The sequence below is a fragment of the Notolepis coatsorum genome (assembly GCF_963971535.1).
Source record: "Notolepis coatsorum genome assembly, chromosome: 7".
NCBI lineage: Eukaryota > Metazoa > Chordata > Actinopteri > Aulopiformes > Paralepididae > Notolepis > Notolepis coatsorum.
The window spans coordinates 6,299,161-6,322,079 of NC_140171.1; the positions used below are offsets into that span (position 1 = coordinate 6,299,161).

Here is a 22,919-nt window from a genome sequence, read left to right on the forward strand (position 1 = left end):
TGTCATCCCCACCTGCCTGAAGAAGTCCACTATTATCCCTGTACCCAAAAAATCCAAGCCTGCTTGCCTCAACGACTACCGCCCTGTAGCTCTCACCTCCATAGCCATGAAGTGCTTTGAGAAGCTAGTAAAGGGCTACATCTGCTCCTCCCTCCCCATCAACATGGACCCCCTGCAATTTGCATACCGCCCCAACAGGTCCACGGAGGACGCCATATCCCATGTGCTGCACACAGCAGCATCACACCTGGACAAGAGGCAGGGGAACTATGTGAGAATGCTATTCATCGACTACAGCTCGGCATTCAATACCATAGTCCCCTCCATACTCATAGCCAAGCTCAGGGACCTGGGCTTGGGCTATGACCTCTGCCAGTGGGTCTTGGACTTCCTGACTGGCAGACCCCAGGTGGTGAGAGCAGGCAACTGCACCTCCTCATCCATCACCCTCAACATAGGGGCCCCCCAGGGCTGTGTTCTGAGCCCCCTCCTCTACTCCCTGTACACACACGACTGTGTGGCTCAGCGGAGTAGCAATACAATCGTCAAATTTGCTGACGACACAGTGGTGGTGGGCCTGATCTCTGCCAACGACGAGAGGGCCTACCTGGAAGAGGTCAAGGTCCTGGCGGGATGGTGCCAGGAAAACAGCCTCTCCCTGAACGTCAGCAAAACAAAGGAGATGATTGTGGACTTCAGGAGGTCGGGGGTCAAGGACTACAGCCCCCTCAGCATCGACGGGGCACCGGTTGAGAGAGTCAACAGCTTTAAGTACCTCGGAGCCTACATATCCGAGGACTTGACATGGACCACACACATTAACAGTGTTGTGAAGAAGGCACGACAACGCCTCTACTTCCTCAGGCGCCTAAGGAAGTTCCAAGTCAGCCAGAAGATCCTTAAGAACTTCTACTCATGTACAATAGAGAGCATCTTGACCGGCAACATCACCTCCTGGTTTGGGAATAGCACTGCACAAGACCAAAGCAGACTACAAAGAGTGACACGTTCAGCCGAACGCACAATTGGAGGGGGGCTCCCCACCCTCCAGAACATTTACTACAAGCGTTGCAAGGGCAAGGCTAAGAGAATCATTAAAGACTCCAGTCACCCGAACAACTGCCTCTTTGAACTGCTGCGGTCAGGCAAGCGATACAGGAGTCTCAAGGCGAGCACAGAAAGACTCAGAAGAAGCTTCTATCCCCAGGCCATCAGGCTGCTAAACGAACAATGAATGAACACTACACAACAACAACCACCAAACGCACATAGCACACACATCCACACGCACACACTCACTTTAAACAAACACACTGTAGCACCCACTCCACACACTTATAGCACACACCCACTTTAAACAAACACACTGTAGCACCCACTCCCCACACTTTATATTTATGGATGAAGGATTGCACTACAACTCGTACACCTTACTGTAAATTGTACCTAAAATTGTACCTCATCCCATTTCTGCTTTGCACTAGATAGTACTGTACATTAGTACACTGCATAGTATTGTGTATTGTATATTATATGGTAACTCAGAACATTGTACATATGTCTATACCGAACACTGTGACCTAATTTTCTTCTTCTAAATTCATGCTATATTATGTTATTATGTTATTTGATACTATCTTGTCTAGCACAGTCTCTGGAGCGTAACAGTAAGAAGCATTTTGTATGAAAGTATTCTGTACTTCTGTATGACAACTATTAAAGAACTTGAACTTGAACTTGAACACACAGAGAGAGAGAGAATTAAGAAGAATCAAGAGGTTTATTTGTCACATACATACCAGGGCATACAGTGAAATGTGGGTGGTCTTGCCCGCATTGATTGTGCAAAATACAATAATAAAATAGGCATAGAAAAAATAAAATAGATAAGACACAAGATATGCATGGTAAAAAAAAGACATGCTAGGTTCCTGAGAAACTGGTCAGTAACTGGTCTTATATACACTACTATGCAATATACAATTTACAATGTTAACTCTGGATTTGCACCTCCTTGCACCTCCAGTCCTGCAGGGGTGGTAGTGCAATACCCGTAGTACGCTCAGCTGAGCGCACCACTCTCTGGGAGATATAGTCAGAGGTAGACGGCCACACACCATCCGACAGCCTCAGAAACAGTCCACATGCTGACATGAATGCAAAAATACACTTTTTATTGAAACATTTACATTTAGCTGAACACTTTTATCCAAAGCGACTCACAATTTGTGTACAACAAGTCAGCAGGAAGGGTACAACTCTGGCAGCTAAGGGTAAACAAATATATCATTTCAGAATCTCTCAGAGTGAAAGAGTTTGGAACTTTATCAGCCTGATATCTCAATTCAGCAACAATCGACAGACAGAGGAAGACAATATACTCTGTCATTTTCTAGGAGCTGATTCGGTAAGAAGTCTTACTCTTGGCTTGGCTAACTGCTATTTCTAATGTAAGACTTTTTTTTTGTACTACTGTACAACTATACAAGCAAAACTGTACATTGGAATATTGACAAGACCATACTTGGTGATTTACTGTACATTGGAGGGGGTTGTGTTAGGACATTTACAGGGGCCAGTTTCGAATTGCAGTCTCCCGTAGGTGTTTTTTTAGAGTGTTTTTGAAAGTGGGTAGTGATTCACATTCCTTTACAGCTTTGGGTAGGGCGTTCCACATTGATGTGGCATAATTGCGAAATGTGTTTAGTCCCTTGTTTGAGCCGAATCTGGGTTTAACATGATTTGTGGAGCTCCCTCTGGTGTTGTGATCGTGGTATTCACTGACCTTTGGGAAGTATTTTGACATGTACATGGGTACCTTGGTCGTGTAGTGTATCTTGTAGACCAGGCCCATTGCAAGTTGCTGTACTCTGTCGTCTACTCTAAGCCATCCTAGGTTGTCAAAGTGGGCAGGGGTGAGGTGGGTTCTAGGAGTAAGGTCAAGCAGTAGTCTGACCAGTTTGTTTTGAGATGTTTGTAATTTTGTTTTTAGCGCCTTTGAGGTGCTTTGGTACCATGAGGTGCAAGCATAGTCGTAGTACCCTTGAATGAGTGCTCCTGCCAGAGTCTTCAGGGTATTCTTGTTTACCAGAGAGGAGATCCGGTACAAGAATCGAGTTCGTTGTATATACAAAAAGTAAAGCCACAAGGTGGCATATGGTCTCTCTCTCTCTCTCTCTCTCTCGCTCTCAGCTTAGCATAAGCTGTCTGAAAAGGTTAGGGTCTTGGTCGTGAATGATGGTTTCAAACTTTGAACAGGCTTCTCTTCCCTTTCGTCGCACCTCGTCAATGGTGTACCGTGCTTTGGACGCCCTGTCTCTCGTGGCGTAGGCTGCCTCCATTTCACCATCGTTTATGACCCCCTGTCTCAGAAGTTCACCCAACAACGTGTCCAAAAGATCGTCAGACGCTCTCTTGATAAATTGTGTTCGAACTGAGAGCAGCCTTTCCTCCACTTGGGACGGCACCTGGGTTCCACTTGGACCGGGACCTACATCATGATCTGGAAGATAAGACGTTTATTAAAGCTCAACATCCAGGTTAAACCCTACTGATCAATTATGGGTAGTTTACATCATTGGTATATAATTTCATTATTAATTTTTTTCCATTTGACACCGGAAATGCCACTCCGAAAGAGTTAAAAAGGTCCACGCACGAATAACATGCACGTATATGCGCGAATCAAAAAAGCTTATCAAACGCCGACGTCACTACAGGTGCATATCAATGAGCCGAATCTAAAAGCTTATCAGACGCTAGCACGGCCGTGACGTCACTTCAGGAAACGTATGCCTTGCCCGTCCGGGTCATAGTACTACTCGATATATGGCGCTGGCTAACGTTAGCATTATGTCTACTGTCGTGAACCATTTGAGATCGGGGCATGTAGATCAATGGTGGCCCACTCGGTGCATCACAGTTAGCCTATAGCTCCGCCGTCCCTGCTACAGTCGGGACCACTACACTGACGTTAGCCTATAGCTCCGCCGTCCCTGCGGGTGGTTCTCTCCTCTTTGTGTGCCCCCGTCCTCGCGGGTGTCCTGCGGAGGAGCTTGTGGACGCGACAACAGCGGCGGCCGTAGGGTGTGAGCCTGTAGCGTTAGTTAGCTCATAGCTATCGTGTACCACTAGCCTTTACGGGCTCGAGCACCCTACGGCTGCCGCCGTTGTCGCGTCCATGGGCCCCCTGGCAGGGTACCCGTGGGGACGGGGTGTACAGAGAGGAGAGAACCATTTTGGGTCGGCCGTTCATGCCGACCAGCGAGCCGGATGTCGGGATATGTTGTTAGCACAATAGCTACCAAGCTAAGCTATGTTAGCTACTAACGTTATAAACACAATATGTACAACGACACAATGATTTACATTATTACAAATATGGTAACGTGGTTGTGGCTTTTACAAATAGTGGTTCGCTTTAGAGATGGATGGCTATAATCACGGAGCAATAGTGTTAGGTGAAACAGATACATTTTCATTCGGCTAGTAGTAGCAAGCATATATCTATGGCTCTCTGCCTGCAGTGCCTGCCACTAGCTGTGTGTGACTCAGCGCCCCCTGGTGAGCCCCCTGGTGCCCTGCACCTGTTGTGACGAGATCATTTCGATTACACACGCACGTTATGAACCATTGATTAAAATATCCACGTGCGTGGTGATTGTGTTGGGCAGACAAAATGTTTGATAAAAACGCTAAAACTGGGTCAATTTCAATACTTTTTTTCCCCTTCTTCATGAAAGTCACCGTTGGCCTAGTCCACATTGTTTATTGAACAAAAATACAACGTGAAGGTTGGCCTTTAAGTAACCAGTTAGACAAAGACGTTTATTAAGTAACCAGTTAGACAAAGACGTTTATTAAGTAACCAGTTAGACAAAGACGTTTATTAAGTAACCAGTTAGACAAAGACGTTTATTAAGTAACCAGTTAGACAAAGACTTTTATTAAGTAACCAGTTAGACAAAGACGTTTATTAAGTAACCAGTTAGACAAAGACTTTTATTAAGTAACCTGTTAGACAAAGACTTTTATTAAGTAACCTGTTAGACAAAGACGTTTATTAAGTAACCAGTTAGACAAATACTTTTATTAAGTAACCAGTTAGACAAAGACTTTTATTAAGTAACCAGTTAGACAAAGACTTTTATTAAGTAAGCAGCTAGACAAAGATTAACCCTTTTATCCTCCCCTTTTACTGCCGGGTCAGATTCAGATTATATTATTGTCACAGCTTTTTTAACGCTTTCACTACCACACCACAAAGGGCTAATACTAACCCTTTCACTACCACAATACAGAAGGTTAACCCTTTCACTACCACAAAGGGCTAACCCTTTCACTACCACACTACAGAACGGTAACCCTTTCACTACCACACTACAAAGGGTTAACCCCTTTACTACAAAATGTAACCCTTTCACTACCACACTACAGAAGGTTAACCCTTTCACTACCACACTACAGGTTAAACACCTGCGCTGTGGTAGTGAAAGGGTTAAATGTACATATATTCAGAAAAACGTGAGATGCTTGTTTTTCCTGGCTCCTCAACCGTAGTAGTTTTGTAGATAACAATACACAACGATCTATACAAACTATACAATAATACAGGGTATTTAAAGAAGATTCTACCGTGTAAGTAGCAGCAGTGTGTGCGTGTAATAAGTGTGCTTGAGTAAGTCACTGGAGGTGCTTTTGTGTGTGTATGCTCATGTGATAATTCAGAGTCTATCCGTCAGTAGTCTGTTCGCCCGGTGGAAGTAGCTGCTCAGTGTTCTGTTGGACGTGGACCTGAGACTGTAGTAGCTGCTCAGTGTTCTGTTGGAGGTGGACATGAGACTGTAGTAGCTGCTCAGTGTTCTGTTGGACGTGGACCTGAGACTGCGGTAGCTCTACATTCAAACAGCCATCACTTATACAGAGTGTCTGGTCAGTAACATGGGTCTCCCAGTCCCTCAGCTCTGCAGTAAACAGAAAATTACCTGCCAGTGCAGTAAGAACATTTGGCTTGGCAAGATTTATTGAATGTAAAAATATCTAGTGTTCTCCCTCCTGATTGGATAAAGTGAGAACAGGATTTCAGAAAATGTATTTTCTGTTTACTGCAGAGCGGAGGGACTGAGAGACCCATGTTACTGACCAGACACTCTATATCAGTGATGGCTGTTTACTGCAGAGCGGAGGGACTGGGAGACCCATGTTACTGACCAGACACTCTATATCAGTGATGGCTGTTTACTGCAGAGCGGAGGGACTGGGAGACCCATGTTACTGACCAGACACTCTATATATCAGTGATGGCTGTTTACTGCAGAGCGGAGGGACTGGGAGACCCATGTTACTGACCAGACACTCTATATCAGTGATGGCTGTTTACTGCAGAGCGGAGGGACTGGGAGACCCATGTTACTGACCAGACACTCTATATCAGTGATGGCTGTTTACTGCAGAGCGGAGGGACTGGGAGACCCATGTTACTGACCAGACGCTCTATATCAGTGATGGCTGTTGGAATGTAGAGCTGCTTAACACTTATTTTAACAAAAGATTACTTAACTGATAATTCTGACAACTGTGATCATTCCATTCAAGGAGTGAATTTACCTGGCAGTGGCAGATCAACATCTCGTCTCCAAACAGCAAGGCCATCACGTGGATCCCTTATCGTCAATCCAACCTCCCTTGCGTTTGGATCCATGAATACTTCAAATGTCGGAACGTAATTTGGTCCATAATTCAGACGAAACTGCTCACTCTGAGAACAGATGACAAAGTAATTGTAATAGATCAAAAGCAATAAAACATTTATATACCGGTAATTTATATTCCTTTAATTGTGCACTAATGATTTTCGATTGTTTAGAATGAGGACCGCATAGACACAGCCGTTGCGATTGAGTCTACACAGTCCTCACTCTGTCCGGCTGGCAATGAGGACCACGTGGACTGAACCTTTAAATTACAAGTTTATTCCATGCAATGTGTCTGAGTCTGAGTCTATGCGGTGCTCGTTGCAAATTACCTGCCAGTGCAGTAAGAACATTTGGTTTGGCAAAATGTCTTGAATGTAAAAATATCTAGGGTTTTCTCTCCTGATTGGATAAAGTGAGAACGGGATTCCAGAAAATTTATTTTGTGTTTACTGCAGAGTGGAGGGACTGGGAGACCCATGTTACTGTCCAGACACTCTGTATATCAGTGATGGCTGTTTACTGCAGAGTGGAGGGACTGGGAGACCCATGTTACTGACCAGACACTCTATATCAGTGATGGCTGTTTACTGCAGAGTGGAGGGACTGGGAGACCCATGTTACTGACCAGACACTCTGTATCAGTGATGTCTGTTTACTGCAGAGTGGAGGGACTGGGAGACCCATGTTACTGACCACACACTCTATATCAGTGATGGCTGTTTACTGCAGAGTGGAGGGACTGGGAGACCCATGTTACTGACCAGACACTCTATATCAGTGATGACTGTTTACTGCAGAGCGGAGGGACTGGGAGACCCATGTTACTGACCAGACACTCTATATCAGTGATGTCTGTTTACTGCAGAGTGGAGGGACTGGGAGACCCATGTTACTGACCAGACACTCTGTATATCAGTGATGGCTGTTTACTGCAGAGTGGAGGGACTGGGAGACCCTTGTTACTGACCAGACACTCTGTATCAGTGATGACTGTTTACTGCAGAGTGGAGGGACTGGGAGACCCATGTTACTGACCAGACACTCTATATCAGTGATGACTGTTTACTGCAGAGTGGAGGGACTGGGAGACCCATGTTACTGACCAGACACTCTGTATATCAGTGATGGCTGTTTACTGCAGAGTGGAGGGACTGGGAGACCCATGTTACTGACCAGACACTCTGTATCAGTGATGTCAGAATGTAGAGCTATTATTTTAACATGTAGACTTCAAAATGACAAAAGCAATGCTTACTTTTCTGTAAGGGTTGTCCAACCGGAATACAGTATGATGATACTAGAAGGTGTGTGAGTGTGTGTTTTGTGTGCACGTGTGTGTGGTGTGTGTGGTGTGTGGTGTGTGGTGTGTGGTGTGTGTGTGTGTGTGTGTGCTGACCTCAGGTTGCAGCTTATACCTCTCTGGAACACACTCCAGACTGTAGTCTTGGCCGCTGATCAGGTCACAACTGCCTGTGGTCATGATTCTTTTGCTCTCTTTTTCTGTTACTCTATGCTGTGCGTGTACCTTCAACCGGAAAAAATTGGATCGGATAGTTTAGTATTAAAAGATTTATATTTAAGCAATTTGATTCAGTTAGCACACGGAAATAGAAGGTTTCATTCATTCAGATACATTATTCTATATCTATGAGTTGGCAAGACAAGTGTCCGCTTGTACTTCACAGAAACAAGTGTACCACTTGTTTGTTAAAATAACTGGTCTACATGTTAAAATAATAGCTCTACATTCTGACAGCCAGTGAGTAACATGGGTCTCCCAGTCCCTCCGCTCTGCAGTAAACACAAAATACATTTCCTAGTATCCTCTCTCTCATGACCTGGGCACGCCCCCCCCCCCCCCCCCCCCCCCATTGGGACAATGTGCAATTCATTTTAAATTTGTATACTGTAATTTTATTTTATTTGACTTAACACTGTGCAATAGTGCTCACCATTTATTTATTTATTTAATTCATTGGCACTTTTTATTTCAGCGCTGACCTTCATTGTTTGTTTGTTGCATTGGTTGTCCTTTTTTATCGCTCTCTATTGTCCGTCAACTGACTGAGCTGCTACTGGATACCTGAATTTCCCCAAGGGGATTAATAAAGTATCTATCTATCTATCTATCTATCTATCTCTCCCCCCGTTCCCTCTCCGTTCCCACCTCACTCCCACCCCGTTCCCTCCCCGGTAATATTATATGTTACAATAGGCAATACAGAATTAGAATCTGAATGTATACTAAGAGTACGAGTAAACAGTACACAAGGTACCGTAACTGGACCCTAACTTACGTCTTCGTGTGACACGTTGCTCGGCAGCAGAAACACGTCCAGTACTTGGTGTTCAGGCCGCGGTGGTCGGACGAGGAGCAGAATCTGGCTGCTCATTGATCGAGGTGAGGGGAACATCCATTCGAGGAGCCATGTCAAACCAAAGCGGGAGAGGTGTGGTACGTTCACCACCACGTGAGTCCGGGTAATCCTCAGCGGCTCCAAGATGGTCATCAACCCATCATCGGTGATGTGGACGACAGACAGGAATTCGCAGGACAGCGCTGTGGAGGACAACAGAAATGTTGCTTCATACCTCTGTGATCACGTATGCTGTACGTATGTTGTACGTTGTTTCATACCTCTGTTTCTCTATTGTTTTTGTATTATGCATTACTAGGAATGTCTGACTCTTAACCACCAAAACGTGCACGGACTACAACGTATGACGTATATCATGCCAGTTAGGGTACCTTGTGTATACTGCACCTTGTGTATACTGTTTACTTTTACTCATAGTATATATTCAGATTCAAATAATATATTTGTTGTAACGCACAATATAACCGATAGGGCAAACAGACCCTTGTGCTGAGTGTATTGTCTGACAGCAGACCTATAGTATGTGCTGAGTGTATTGTCTGACAGCAGACCTATAGTATGTGCTGAGTGTATTGTCTGACAGCAGACCTATAGTATGTGCTGAGTGTATTGTCTGACAGCAGACCTATAGTATGTGCTGAGTGTATTGTCTGACAGCAGACCTATAGTATGTGCTGAGTGTATTGTGTGACAGCAGGCCTATAGTATGTACTGAGTGTATTGTGTGACAGCAGACCTATAGTATGTGCTGAGTGTATTGTGTGACAGCAGGGATATGTGCTGAGTGTATTGTGTGACAGCAGGGCTATGTGCCGAGTGTATTGTGTGACAGCAGACCTATAGTATGTACTGAGTGTATTTTGTGACAGCAGGCCTATAGTATGTACTGAGTGTATTGTGTGACAGCAGACCTATAGTATGTACTGAGTGTATTGTGTGACAGCAGACCTATAGTATGTACTGAGTGTATTGTGTGACAGCAGACCTATAGTATGTACTGAGTGTATTGTGTGACAGCAGGACTATAGTATGTGCTGAGTGTATTGTGTGACAGCAGGACTATAGTATGTACTGAGTGTATTGTGTGACAGCAGACCTATAGTATGTACTGAGTGTATTGTGTGACAGCAGACCTATAGTATGTACTGAGTGTATTGTGTGACAGCAGGCCTATAGTATGTGCTGAGTGTATTGTGTGACAGCAGACCTATAGTATGTACTGAGTGTATTGTGTGACAGCAGACCTATAGTATGTGCCGAGTGTATTGTGTGACAGCAGACCTATAGTATGTACTGAGTGTATTGTGTGACAGCAGACCTATAGTATGTGCCGAGTGTATTGTGTGACAGCAGGCATATAGTATGTACTGAGTGTATTGTATGACAGCAGGACTATAGTATGTACTGAGTGTATTGTGTGACAGCAGGCCTATAGTATGTACTGAGTGTATTGTGTGACAGCAGGCCTATAGTATGTACTGAGTGTATTGTCTGACAGCAGGCCTATGTGCTGAGTGTATTGTTTGACAGTAGGCCTATGTGCTGAGTGTATTGTTTGACAGTAGGCCTATGTGCTGAGTGTATTGTCTGACAGCAGAGTATCACTAAGGCACATTCCTGTGCATTCCTTGCATTGGTAAAAATCTATTAATTAAATCATTGATTTAATAAATGTCAGTTATATTCTTCAAATAATCACCAAATATCAATGAAAGCTGAGACCCCGAATATCCATTTGAGATGCATCCTAACACTGTGTCAAACTGTTGTTGTTATTAATATATAATAAACATTGTGTTTTGAATCTCATCTATTCAAATATTGTGAGTGTACTGTATGAAGACTTGGGGCATTATATAGTTTTCCTATGTATAATGTCATGTCAACAATGTCGCCCAAAGTGCTACCGTTTCATAAGGTTATTAGATTAATAATGTGCAAATAATTAGCAATCTGTCATCAACAAACACTGACTTACCGGCTGAAGTTAAACAGTGTGGGAGCTGTAGCTGGGAGACAGAGCCCTGAGGACACTGGATCCTGAACAGAGGACCTGCAGGAGTCATGCCAGCTGACTGGAGGAGGCTCTCGTCCCATTGGACGGTCTCGTACTGCACCTCCCTCTCCCCCTCCACTCCAAACACCAGCCCTGTGGAACCACACTCGAACACACCTGCACTGGGCAACCTGGACCTGGGGCACACAATAGTAACTGCTGTATTAGAAAGATTACATGATGTTGGCTTTATATACCATCTGTTTTTATATAACCTGAATCTGGGGCAAAGATTCAAACAACTATAACGTTGGCTCTATAATTATTAGTATGTGTGTTTATATAACCTGAACCTGAGACACCATAGGAACATCTGTATCAGAACGATTCAGATGCAGGTTATAACCAAAGAATCAGATTTATACTAATGTCTGTTTTCCCTACAGTGATGCACAAACTAACGTTTAATAATGAGACAGCAAATAGCAATATATTCAGTTCCTCCAGTCCAATAATTCTGTCCCAATATAGGCACACATGCAATAGAGAAGCTAGTATTTGCTCGAATTGAAGTTAAGTTATTTTCTAAAGCCATGAAACATTAGGGCTCCATCTGAATAGCTAGTTCTTGGAACAGCAGAGAGGTACACTCTCACAACATTCATGTTTGGTGACTAAAACTCTACTTATTTAATCTTGATAAATCAAATACAAATATCACACTTCATACAGTTGCTGTGGGTTTGGCTTACTAGGCTTCAGACTAAAGTGAGATTTTAGGCATACCAGGCTTCAGACTAAGGGAGATATTAGTCTTACTAGGCATCAGCCTAAGGGAGATTAGGCGTACTAGGCATCAGCCTAAGGGAGATTAGTCTTACTAGGCTTCAGACCAAGGGAGATATTAGGCTTAGTGCACAGTAAATTTCACAGAGTAAATTTTGCAGAGTAAATTTTACTCAAACTACTCAACTACTACTCAAACTTACTAAAATGTTACTCAGTTTGAGTAAAATGTACTCAGTTTGAGTAAAATCTACTCTGCGAAATTGACTGTGTGTGTATACTCCACTTTCTATAACATATAAGTAATTCAAACCAAGTATGGCAATTCAAAGTAAATTGTTAATTTGAATTTGTACAGATTCAAATGTTAACATCTTGAAGGGCAGGGGAAACAGAAAGGAGCCTGCATTAAAATGTGGTTACTTGTATACGGTGCTTGTAGAGACAGTTAACACGTCAGGTGTGAAGCTCGTCCAGGACTGGAATACAAAAAAGGAACAGAACGTGTTGTTTTCTAAAAGATACCAACATCAATACTGTGCGAATTCCCATACGTCACAGTCAAATCTATTTTGATAACGTGGGGTTTATTATCTTTATGACATTGTAACAGCAACCTCTTATCTATTGGTTTCATTCGGTTGTCTCCGGGGAAAATGTCCAAAGGTTTATAATTTTTTTTTGTAAATAAAAAAAAAAAACGAAGGAAATGTATATTATTGCACAGAAGATTATAGCTTGAGACATTTAAATCAAAGTACCGTACTATATTAACGATGGCAACTTTCTCAGTAATTACACACTACACAATTACACATTATTATTACACTATGAATTGAAAATGGGGGACCCTGATGTAAACAAGACAAACGTCTTTCTCTGCTCTGCACCCCCTTAACAATTGTGTGTATTGGGCCGTACTGTATTGTACACATTCTGCAATCTGTTAAATAAAGTTTTCATTCATTCATTCATTCAATGCTATAGCATTTCTTCATGGTAATTAATCCACGCTATCAAAACTTAATTTGACAATGATATATACAGTGTATATGCAGGTCAGGAAGATGCCAACAGAAATACTCACGTCATTACTCTGGTATGCTCTGCACAAGGTCACCCCCACCTCTCCATAGATGATGCTAAACCACGGGTAGAGGGGTTCAGTGAACGTGGTGTTGTAGGTGTGAAGGTGGGTCAGTGTGTCGTCATCAGCGGAGACCCGGTAGAATGACAGGTGGCCAGCGGGCCAGTCCAGATACACTCCGAGTCTGTAGGGGGGGCGGCGGGGACCCGGGACAAACACGGTGTCTGCTCCACGGTTGTGATAGAAAGTAAAGAGAGAACCATCCCCGTCAGGATAAATCTCACAGAACCAGAGCTTGTCGCTGTTTCTTCTGTCCCTCAGGCCTCGCGCTTCTTTCCTGTCGATGCTCCCGTACGCCACTCCTACAGCATCACCTCCCCCGGTCTCTACCTCCCAGTAGCAGCGTCCAGTCAGACTCTCTCCACACAGCACTTCACGACTGCGGTCAAATCTCTCCGGGTGATCAGGATATGGCGGCAGCTCATGTGTCCGCCTCGCTCTTCTGTTCCCCTCGGACAGTAAGATATACTTACCTACTGTGTTGGGATCCATTGTGAGTCGACGGTCATCTAAACAAGAAATAACAAATAAAAGTGATGATGACTAATCAGAAGTTGTAACAGTCAGTCACACACACAACATGTGCGCATTATTATATTTGTGTTGTTATTGTGACGCGAGTGAGCGCGGGTGATGACGTCAGGAGGAGCAGCAGGGACCCACGCGGGTCATTATTGGTGCGCGCGCGCGCGTGCACACAGGAACGCGCTGCACGCGCACCACTTTGCATAACAACGCGGCCGGTCGTCACGTGTTCAAATACCTTCTTCTCAGATACATTCTGCGAAACTGGTGAATGAAATGTGTTACGTTCCGCTCGTAGAGGCGATTGGGCATTAACCCTGTAATGACCCTAACCCATTTTACATTGTATCCACTATTGTGTTCCATATTGTTGTATATCGACTGTGATCAGTTACTTATATAACAGAAGCACTTTACGGTGCCTGATTATTAACCCCGTGTCCCCTGCTGTAACTATGATCTGATCATCATTGGTGCTTTTATCTAATACAGTTGTTACTCTTTTTGGAGGGGGGGGGGGGGGGGGGTGCAGTTAGGTTGCATTCTTAATCTGGTTCGGTTTGCTTTCACACAGCGATTTGTCAAGTGCACCAAACTTTCTGAACAATGTCACACGATCGAAAAGTAACCCGGGAGTGAATTGTTTCGTGCTTTAAACATGATTTGTGCAGTCTTCAATTCAGCCAGGTCCCTGAGTTTCATGGCATGTGATTTTAAAAACAGTGTGTGTGTTCCAGATATCCTACCTTATTGATAATCCCAATTGCTCTTTTTTGTAGTGTGCATAATGGTTTTAAGTTACTTTTATAAGTGTTAACCCAAATCTCCACACAGTAGTTCAGATATGGTAGTATTTATTAGTGAGCAATATAGAAATAGAATGTACAGTGATTTATCCCCGCAGATTAATGTAACCTTCTGAGTCTGGGCAAATAACACCTCCATGCAGTCCTTCAATGCTGAATCTGGAGCTCTGTATACACAACTGACAATCACGTTTCTTTGCTTTTCCATGCTAACAAATAAAAACTCAAAAGTATTAATTATAATTCTTCTTCTTCTTATTATTATTATTATTATTATTATTATTATTATTATTATTATTATTATTATTATTATTATTATTATATTGAAACATAGCAGCAAATAACTCAGTAGTGCAATACTGAACAGAGACTAGCAAAGTAAGATTTTCATTGTATGGCAAACTGTCTGTTTAACTGTGCACATGACTATAAACAATCTTGAATCTTGAATCCTCTCATGTTCCCATTCGACTTCATATCAATAGGGTTTAGCTTTGTCAACAACACAGGGAAGTTCTACAAACAGGCCAGAGGATGTGCATACTGTATGAGTAAATTAACTATACATTAATTACAAATGTTATGTATAGTTAGTATACATTAATACATTACATTCAAATTAATATATAGTTATATTAACTATACTTCATAAAATGTATTTTTCTTTTTATTTGCTCACACAATATCTTAACAATATAACACAAAAGTAGCCACTGCAGCCGTTATCACAAGCTCTTCTGTGTTCACATAACTTTCCCAAAACTGACTTGTGATCTAGATTCTAAGTTACCTAAACCAGTTTGTCAATTTTAAAAGCTCAGAGGACGGAACGGCTTTATTTGTTTATATTTTTTTATTGACAAGGAGGTAGGGAAGAATAGATAGGTGGATGGATGGAGGAACAGCTATGCAGTGCCAGCTGGACTCCTTCCCCTGAGAGAGAGAGAGCGAGAGCGAGAGCGAGAGCGAGAGCGAGAGCGAGAGAGAGAGCGAGAGAGCGAGAGAGGGCGAGAGCGAGATCATTTGTCAATTGAATATGCTACAACATCTGAATCATATACATATTACCTGCCACAGACATCACAGAAGGGTTAGTTTTGATTAATTTCTCTAATGGTCTCTACTGTAAATCCATTTGCATTTCCCAGAGAATGTTGGCCAACTTTACCTTCATAGGAAACTGCCTGCTTAAAATGGACCTCTCAACCTTGTTCGTTTGAATAAGGATGTATTGCAGAAAGGGCAATGAAAGTGCTGGCAGCATGTGGTGCATCAAGATTCACCATTTTTAATGGTGATATGCATCTAGAAAAAGAAAGGGCCTAATTGGTCAAATTGAACATTCTTATACGATTCCACATACATAACTTTGACCACAAGACAACCTGACATACCCACATATAGCTCATAGTCTTATGCATATTGCACATAGGTCGTGTATAATACTGTAAAATAGCTTAGACATAGCCTACTTGCATAGAATAGTCATGTATAATAATGTATAATATTGCTGGCTGTACAATACTGCTGTACAATACTGCTGTATGCCTATAATACTGCTGTTAATATCCAGTATACACATACATGTAATATTCACCATTCCTTATTTACTTCATCATATCTTATCATACATTTACTTATCATATCCACATACTGTATAGCAAGAGTATACCGTTACCATATATTTAGGCAGTAAGTAAGTAAGGCAATTGAAATATAACAGAACGTTAAACTAATGTTGGACTAACGATTAGTTTTGCAGGTTAATACTTAGGCTACGGTCGTTGAAGTCAGTGCCATTAGACACAATAATTATTATATCTCAATCCCTTGCGCCATCATAGTTAATTTGGTTGTCAAATTCTCCTATATTTATATTCCTTTTTAGTTATTAAAGTGTTAGTTATGCACTAACGTTACTTACTTTCGATTGTTTTCGCACGTTCCTCACAGTCTCGTGCACAGAGACCAAGCCGCAATACTCCAACCACAGCGCGGACCTCACAGCGCGGCCCCCAAAGCGCGGCCCTGGGAGCCTTGCTCTCCGGCTGTGCAGCTGGATGCTTCTCAACGATGTGGCTTGTGTCTGTGAAAACTATTTGTTGATTATGTACATTGAATGAATGCTGTATGACCAGGCATTGTAATTTCATAGCCCTGATTCAATGTTTTTAATAATAAATGGGTGTGGAGTAAATTCCAAAAGCGACAACGTCTGATTATCTACTTGCTAAGCTATCCTGGTGCGGTTATTTCATGCTGACAAGTTGACGTCACACAGCCAGACATGTAACAAAGTGTGTGTGTGTGTGTGGCGTGTGTCTGTGTGTGTCTGTGTCTGTGTGTGTGTGTGTGTGTGTGTGTGAAGCATCTGGTGTGTCTATGTGGGTAGCTTCCGGTGTGAGAGTCTCTTTGCGTGTGTGTGTGTGTGTGTGTGTGTGTGTGTGTGTGTGTGTAGCATCCGGTGTGTGTCTGTGTGTGTAGCTTCCGGTGTGAGTCTCTTTGTGTGTGTGCGTGTGTGTGTGAAGCATCCGGTGTGAGAGTCTCTTTGCGTGTGCGTGTGTGTGTGTGTGTGTGTGTGTGTGTGTGTGTGTGTGTGTGTGTGAAGCATCCAGTGTTTGAGTCTCTGTGTGTTTTCATCCACACAAGTTTACAAGCTCACACACATGTTTGGTGACTAAAACTCTACTTTTTTAATCCTGTTAAATCAGATAGAAATATTACACTTCATACAGATGCTGTGGGTCTGTGTGTAACAACATGGATCTGAACCTGGTCCCCCACATGGGAAACCGCACATCAACCAGATGTTATTAACCAGAGATATTAGTCTTACTAGGCTTCAGACTAAGGGAAATATTAGGCTTACTAGGCTTCAGACTAAGGGAGATATTAGTCTTACTAGGCTTCAGACTAAGGGAGATATTAGTCTTACTAGGCTTCAGACTAAGGGAGATATCAGGATTAGGCTTCAGACTAAGGGAGATATTAGTCTTACTAGGCTTCAGACTAAGGGAGATATTAGTCTTACTAGGCTTCAGACTAAGGGAGATATTAGTCTTACTAGGCTTCAGACTAAGGGAGATATTAGGCTTACTAGGCTTCAGACTAAGGGAGATATTAGTCTTACTAGGCTTCAGACTAAGGGAGATATCAGGCTTACTAGGCTTCAGACTAAGGGAGATATTAGTCTTACTAGGCTTCAGACTAAGGGAGATATCAGGATTAGGCTTCAGACTAAGGGAAATATTAGTCTTACTAGGCTTCAGACTAATGGGAGATATTAGTCTTACTAGGCTTCAGACTAAGGGAGCCATCAGGCTTACTAGGCTTCAGACTAAGGGAGATATTAGTCGTACTAGGCTTCAGACTAAGGGAGATATCAGGATTAGGCTTCAGACCAAGGGAGATATTAGTCTTACTAGGCTTCAGACTAAGGGAGATATTAGTCTTACTAGGCTTCAGACTAAGGGAGATATTAGTCTTACTAGGCTTCAGACTAAGGGAGATATCAGGATTAGGCTTCAGACTAAGGGATATATCAGGCTTACTAGGCTTCAGACTAAGGGAGATATTAGTCTTACTAGGCTTCAGACTAAGGGAGATATCAGGATTACTAGGCTTCAGACTAAGGGAGATATCAGGCTTACTAGGCTTCAGACTAAGGGATATATTAGTCTTACTAGGCTTCAGACTAAGGGAGATATCAGGATTAGGCTTCAGACTAAGGGAGATATTAGTCTTACTAGGCTTCGATCTAAGGGATATCAGGATTACTAGGCTTCAGACTAAGGGAGATATCAGGCTTACTAGGCTTCAGACTAAGGGAGATATCAGGCTTACTAGGCTTCAGACTAAGGGAGATATTAGTCTTACTAGGCTTCAGACTAAGGGAGATATTAGTCTTACTAGGCTTCAGACTAAGGGAGATATTAGTCTTACTAGGCTTCAGACTAAGGGAGATATCAGGATTAGGCTTCAGACTAAGGGAGATATTAGTCTTACTAGGCTTCAGACTAAGGGAGATATCAGGATTACTAGGCTTCAGACTAAGGGAGATATCAGGCTTACTAGGCTTCAGACTAAGGGAGATATTAGTCTTACTAGGCTTCAGACTAAGGGAGATATCAGGATTACTAGGCTTCAGACTAAGGGAGATATTAGTCTTACTAGGCTTCAGACTAAGGGAGATATTAGTCTTACTAGGCTTCAGACTAAGGGAGATATCAGGCTTACTAGGCTTCAGACTAAGGGAGATATCAGGCTTACTAGGCTTCAGACTAAGATGAACAACGGGAAACTAAGATGAACCCTGGACACTCGCATGCCTTTACCTCAAGACTACAGAGACACACTTTTCTGATAGCCTCACCCAAACCCTAACCTTAACCACACTGTCACTGTAAACTAACCATAACCCTAACCACACTGTTACCTTAAACTAACCTTAACCACACTGTTACCTTAAACTAACCTTAACCCTAACCACACTGTTACCTTAACCACACTGTTACCTTAAACTAACTATAACTTAACCCTAATCCTAACTGATAAAAGAACCAACGCGTATTTGTGTCAGCAGTAGAACAACTTTAGATCTGATCGTGGTATCTGATTCAGAGAAGATTAGCCAGTCAGGAGTGTTAGCCTATGGCCTCAGTGAGCATATGGTCATATTGTACCCGCAAACGCACTAAAGCTCCCCACGCTCAAAGGGATTATGTAAAAACAAGGACAATGAAACACTATTCAAAAGACCACTTTATTGAATCACTGAGTGAGATAAATTGGATGGACATACTGAGCAGTAAAGACGAAGATGAGGCATGGAATCTCTTTAAAGAGACATTTCTATCAGTGCTGGGTTTACTGGCTCCAATTAAACACATTGGGGTAAAGCAGAACACTGCCAAACTAAATTACTCAGGAGATATTGGAGTCCATCAGGAGTAGAGACAGAGCCCTTATCAGGTTCAAAAGAACAAATCAGCAACAAGACTATTACGATTATGTCAGACTAAGATAATAATTGGGAGCATTTGTGCGAGTGCAAATAATTGTTTTGGTGCGACCTCCTCCCCCCCCTCCCCGAACATCCCTTTCTCTGTACATTCGCTAGTTTATACACTCAGTATGTGCCTTGTGAGTTGACAGTGACCATTCTAACCAATCAAACGTGAGCTTGACGTTCTTACCTTTAATGCTGATTTTAGATTGGTTAAGATTCGCCTTCAATCACTCCCTTTCGTGGTCTGTCCGCCATGTGGCGGGTAACAAAATAGTAATGTAAAATAATTAAAACTGCAGTGTGTTTTGGTCTTACGACAGGCCTAATTTGTGGCTTGTTTACCGACGTCACATCCGCTACTCTTCTGTCCTGACTGCCCGTGGCGCCTGCTTGCACTGTAAGGAGCTAGCGTTAGCTGCTATGACGTTAAATGGGTTACAAATATGTGGAACTATGGAAGGAGTAAGCCGACCGCTAAAAAGAAAACCCACCGCGGCAGCGAGAGCGAGACCACCTAACAAAAGAACGTTTCGAGAGGAGTGGTAGTTTGGAGATAGCGGTGTTTCAAGAGACTGGCTACAGTATGACGCTGGGCTGTAGTGATGAGTTGTTCTGTGTGCCGCAAGTATGTCAAAAGGAAAAACAGAAACAACACGTTTGTCATCGGTAGTAAATCAATGAAGCTGGAATCCATTCGTGACCATGAACAGAGCCATTGTCACATTGGCTGCATCTCTGTATCCCGGATTAAATCGGCGCCTCTCCTCAAGACCCTCTGTGGCTAGGCTAACAGCCATGTCAGAGCTACACTTTCTAACAACCTGCCCACTGTACCAAGATATTAGATACTTCCCATGAATTGCAAACACCCAAAGAGAGTTTGAAAACATGACAAATAACGGAAAACTCCCATACCTACTGGGTGGAGTACAGCAATGTGCAACTGTACAGAAAAGGACATCCAATGGAATACAACCACCATAAAGGCCGTCAATCATGCAAGTATTCCTGCACTACCTGTACTGTACTGATCTCTGTACATATACCTGACAAACAAGCACATACCTTTAAATACACTTGAAAGACTGCTGCTGTTTCTGAACGTTATATTAAGTTATCGGTACTTACTTACATGTACACATAGATGGGATGGGTCAAGTGCAGAGACTCAATCGCATCGGCGACTGAGAAAAAGACAATGCATGTGTGTGTGTGTGTATCCCAGTGTGTGTGTGCCGCTTCCATTGCATGTCCAGTTCGTTGCATGCCGAATAAAGACCCCTAAAGAGGTCCTGCATTATTATTATTATTATTATTATTATTATTATTATTATTATTATTATTATTATTATTATTATTATTATTATTATTATTATTATTATTATTATTATTATTATTATTATATATCGTTATATGTGTCATATGTACAGTATATGTGTGTTATCTTTTGAGTTAGTCTTTACATTTGATATATATATGTGACACAAAAATGTGTTTTTTCTTGGGCCGGTAAGAAATATACTTGGCGGGTAGATTTTCCCCATCTACCACTGGCCGGTGAGTCAAAAAGTTAATTCCAGGCCCTGATTACATATAATTTTATATTGTTGGTGCTCCTTACATTTTGGTGGGTGGTCCTAAATCTTTGCTGGTGCTCCTAAATTTTTGCTGGTGCTCCAAACCTTTTGAAGTTGGGAGCACCAGTGCTACCAAGTAAAAAAGTTAATTTCGAGCCCTGTATGATACTTTTTCCTAATAAAATCGAATAAAATAAAAAATTCAAAAACATAACCACACTATTACCTTAAATTAACCATAACCTTTACACTAATTTTCTATCTTAAGCATAACCGTTAAAGGTTCAAATGAATCTTCATCATAGTATTGCTGTGTTTGTATCAGCGTGGGTGTCTAGTGGTGAGAGAACTCGCCCGTGATCATAATCATTGTTTGTTCGACTCCTGGTCGAGTTGTTTGTTATGGACTTTCGCTGATACTTATTTTATTACTTGTGGTTATAACATAATGTACATGTACCTTTTTTCCTGTGGTAAATTAGTACTTTATTTACGTTTTCTGATGAGAACGTGTTGCTATTTTCGCGGTGAGCAATCAGTCATCTCAAACAAGCCTATTATCAAGCACTAGCACAGCAACATGCCACCAAAATGATCATGTGTGTAGCTGCTCTTTATACGGTCCACCATTGTTCTGTCAAAACAATAAAAAATGTTGATGAGTAAAATGATCAAACATGTCAAATCCTTACATTTCTTCAGCAGCTGTGGGTTGATCCAGTGCTCCTCATCATGGTCCAAACTGTGGAGAGAGAAGAACAGATGTTGAACCAGGGACCTTCAGCGTGGCTATGAAAGTAACTAGATTAATAATATTGCTCAAAGTAATAATTCCCCATGCATAACAGTATGTGCACTGCACTAACTTGAGTTTCTCCAGTGTACAATTCGGGTCGTTCAGTCTATCGGAGAGCAGCTTTGTTCCCAAGTCTCCTGGGTGATTGAAGCTCAGGTCCAGCTCTCTCAGGTGGGAGGGGTTGGAGCCCAGAGCTGAGGCCAGAGAAGCACAGCCTTCCTCTGTGACTTTACAGCCTGCCAGCCTGCAGAATGATTTAAAAGAGAAGCACAGCCTTCCTCTGTGACTACAGCCTGCAGAATGATTTAAAAGAGAAGCACAGCCTTCCTCTGTGACTCTACAGCCTAATTCTCATCTATCAATCGTATGAATCTTGCATTGATACCAAACATGTCATATTAGCTTACCGGGAAATGTGCTAAATGTCTCCAAAAGCAAACTTTATTTACCGCCTCACCCCCCTCTTTGTTTTTGTTTAACCTTTATTTACCCAGGGTAGGTTCGCTGAGCACAGATGCTCTTTTTCAGCTACGCCCTGTTTCACATTCACACAGTTCCATTCACACCTGGGAGCTGCCCAGTACAACCACAGTCCGACACTATTGGCCTGAGCAACTCCACTGGAGCAGTTGAGGGTTAAGTGCCTTGCTCAAGGGCACTTCAGCGGCAGGTTTTTCCTGCCGGTCCCGGGGATCGAACCGGCGACCTTCCGGTCACAAACCCGCTTCTCTAACCATTAGGCAACGCTGCCCCCTCTCTAGTCACCCCCCCGTCTCTAGAGTCACCCCCCACTTCTCTAGAGTCACCCCCCTCTCTAGAGTCACCCCCCGTCTCTAGAGTCACCCCCCTCTCTAGTCACCCCCCGTCTCTAGAGTCACCCCCCACTTCTCTAGAGGCACCCCCCTCTCTAGTCACTCCCCACTTCTCTAGAGTCACACCCCTCTCTAGTCACCCCCCTCTCTAGAGTCACCCCCGGTCTCTAGAGTCACCCCCCACTTCTCTAGAGGCACCCCCCTCTCTAGTCACTCCCCACTTCTCTAGAGTCACACCCCTCTCTAGTCACCCCCCTCTCTAGAGGCACCCCCCTCTCTAGTCACCCCCCACTTCTCTAGTCACCCCCCTCTCTAGTCACCCCCCTCTCTAGAGTCACCCCCCACTTCTCTAGAGTCACCCCCCTCTCTAGTCACCCCCCACTTCTCTAGAGT

General features: G+C 42.9%; 1 protein-coding gene across 1 annotated transcript in view; it reads right to left on the reverse strand.

Moving 5' to 3' along the window:
• Positions 1 to 2,998: 2,998 nt before the first annotated feature.
• The window catches only part of LOC311232598 (NACHT, LRR and PYD domains-containing protein 1-like), a 122,615-nt gene continuing 102,694 nt past the window's right edge, over positions 2,999 to 22,919 (reverse strand). The window contains exons 11-19 of the mRNA XM_084319458.1: positions 21,785 to 21,958; positions 21,611 to 21,660; positions 12,943 to 13,511; positions 12,279 to 12,334; positions 11,052 to 11,266; positions 8,993 to 9,255; positions 8,092 to 8,220; positions 6,607 to 6,757; positions 2,999 to 3,502 (exon numbers count right to left, since the gene is read on the reverse strand). Of these exons, the coding sequence (XP_084175584.1) occupies positions 3,189 to 3,502; positions 6,607 to 6,757; positions 8,092 to 8,220; positions 8,993 to 9,255; positions 11,052 to 11,266; positions 12,279 to 12,334; positions 12,943 to 13,511; positions 21,611 to 21,660; positions 21,785 to 21,958 (1,921 nt within the window). The 3' untranslated portion in view covers positions 2,999 to 3,188. The remainder of the gene's footprint in view (positions 3,503 to 6,606; positions 6,758 to 8,091; positions 8,221 to 8,992; positions 9,256 to 11,051; positions 11,267 to 12,278; positions 12,335 to 12,942; positions 13,512 to 21,610; positions 21,661 to 21,784; positions 21,959 to 22,919) is intronic.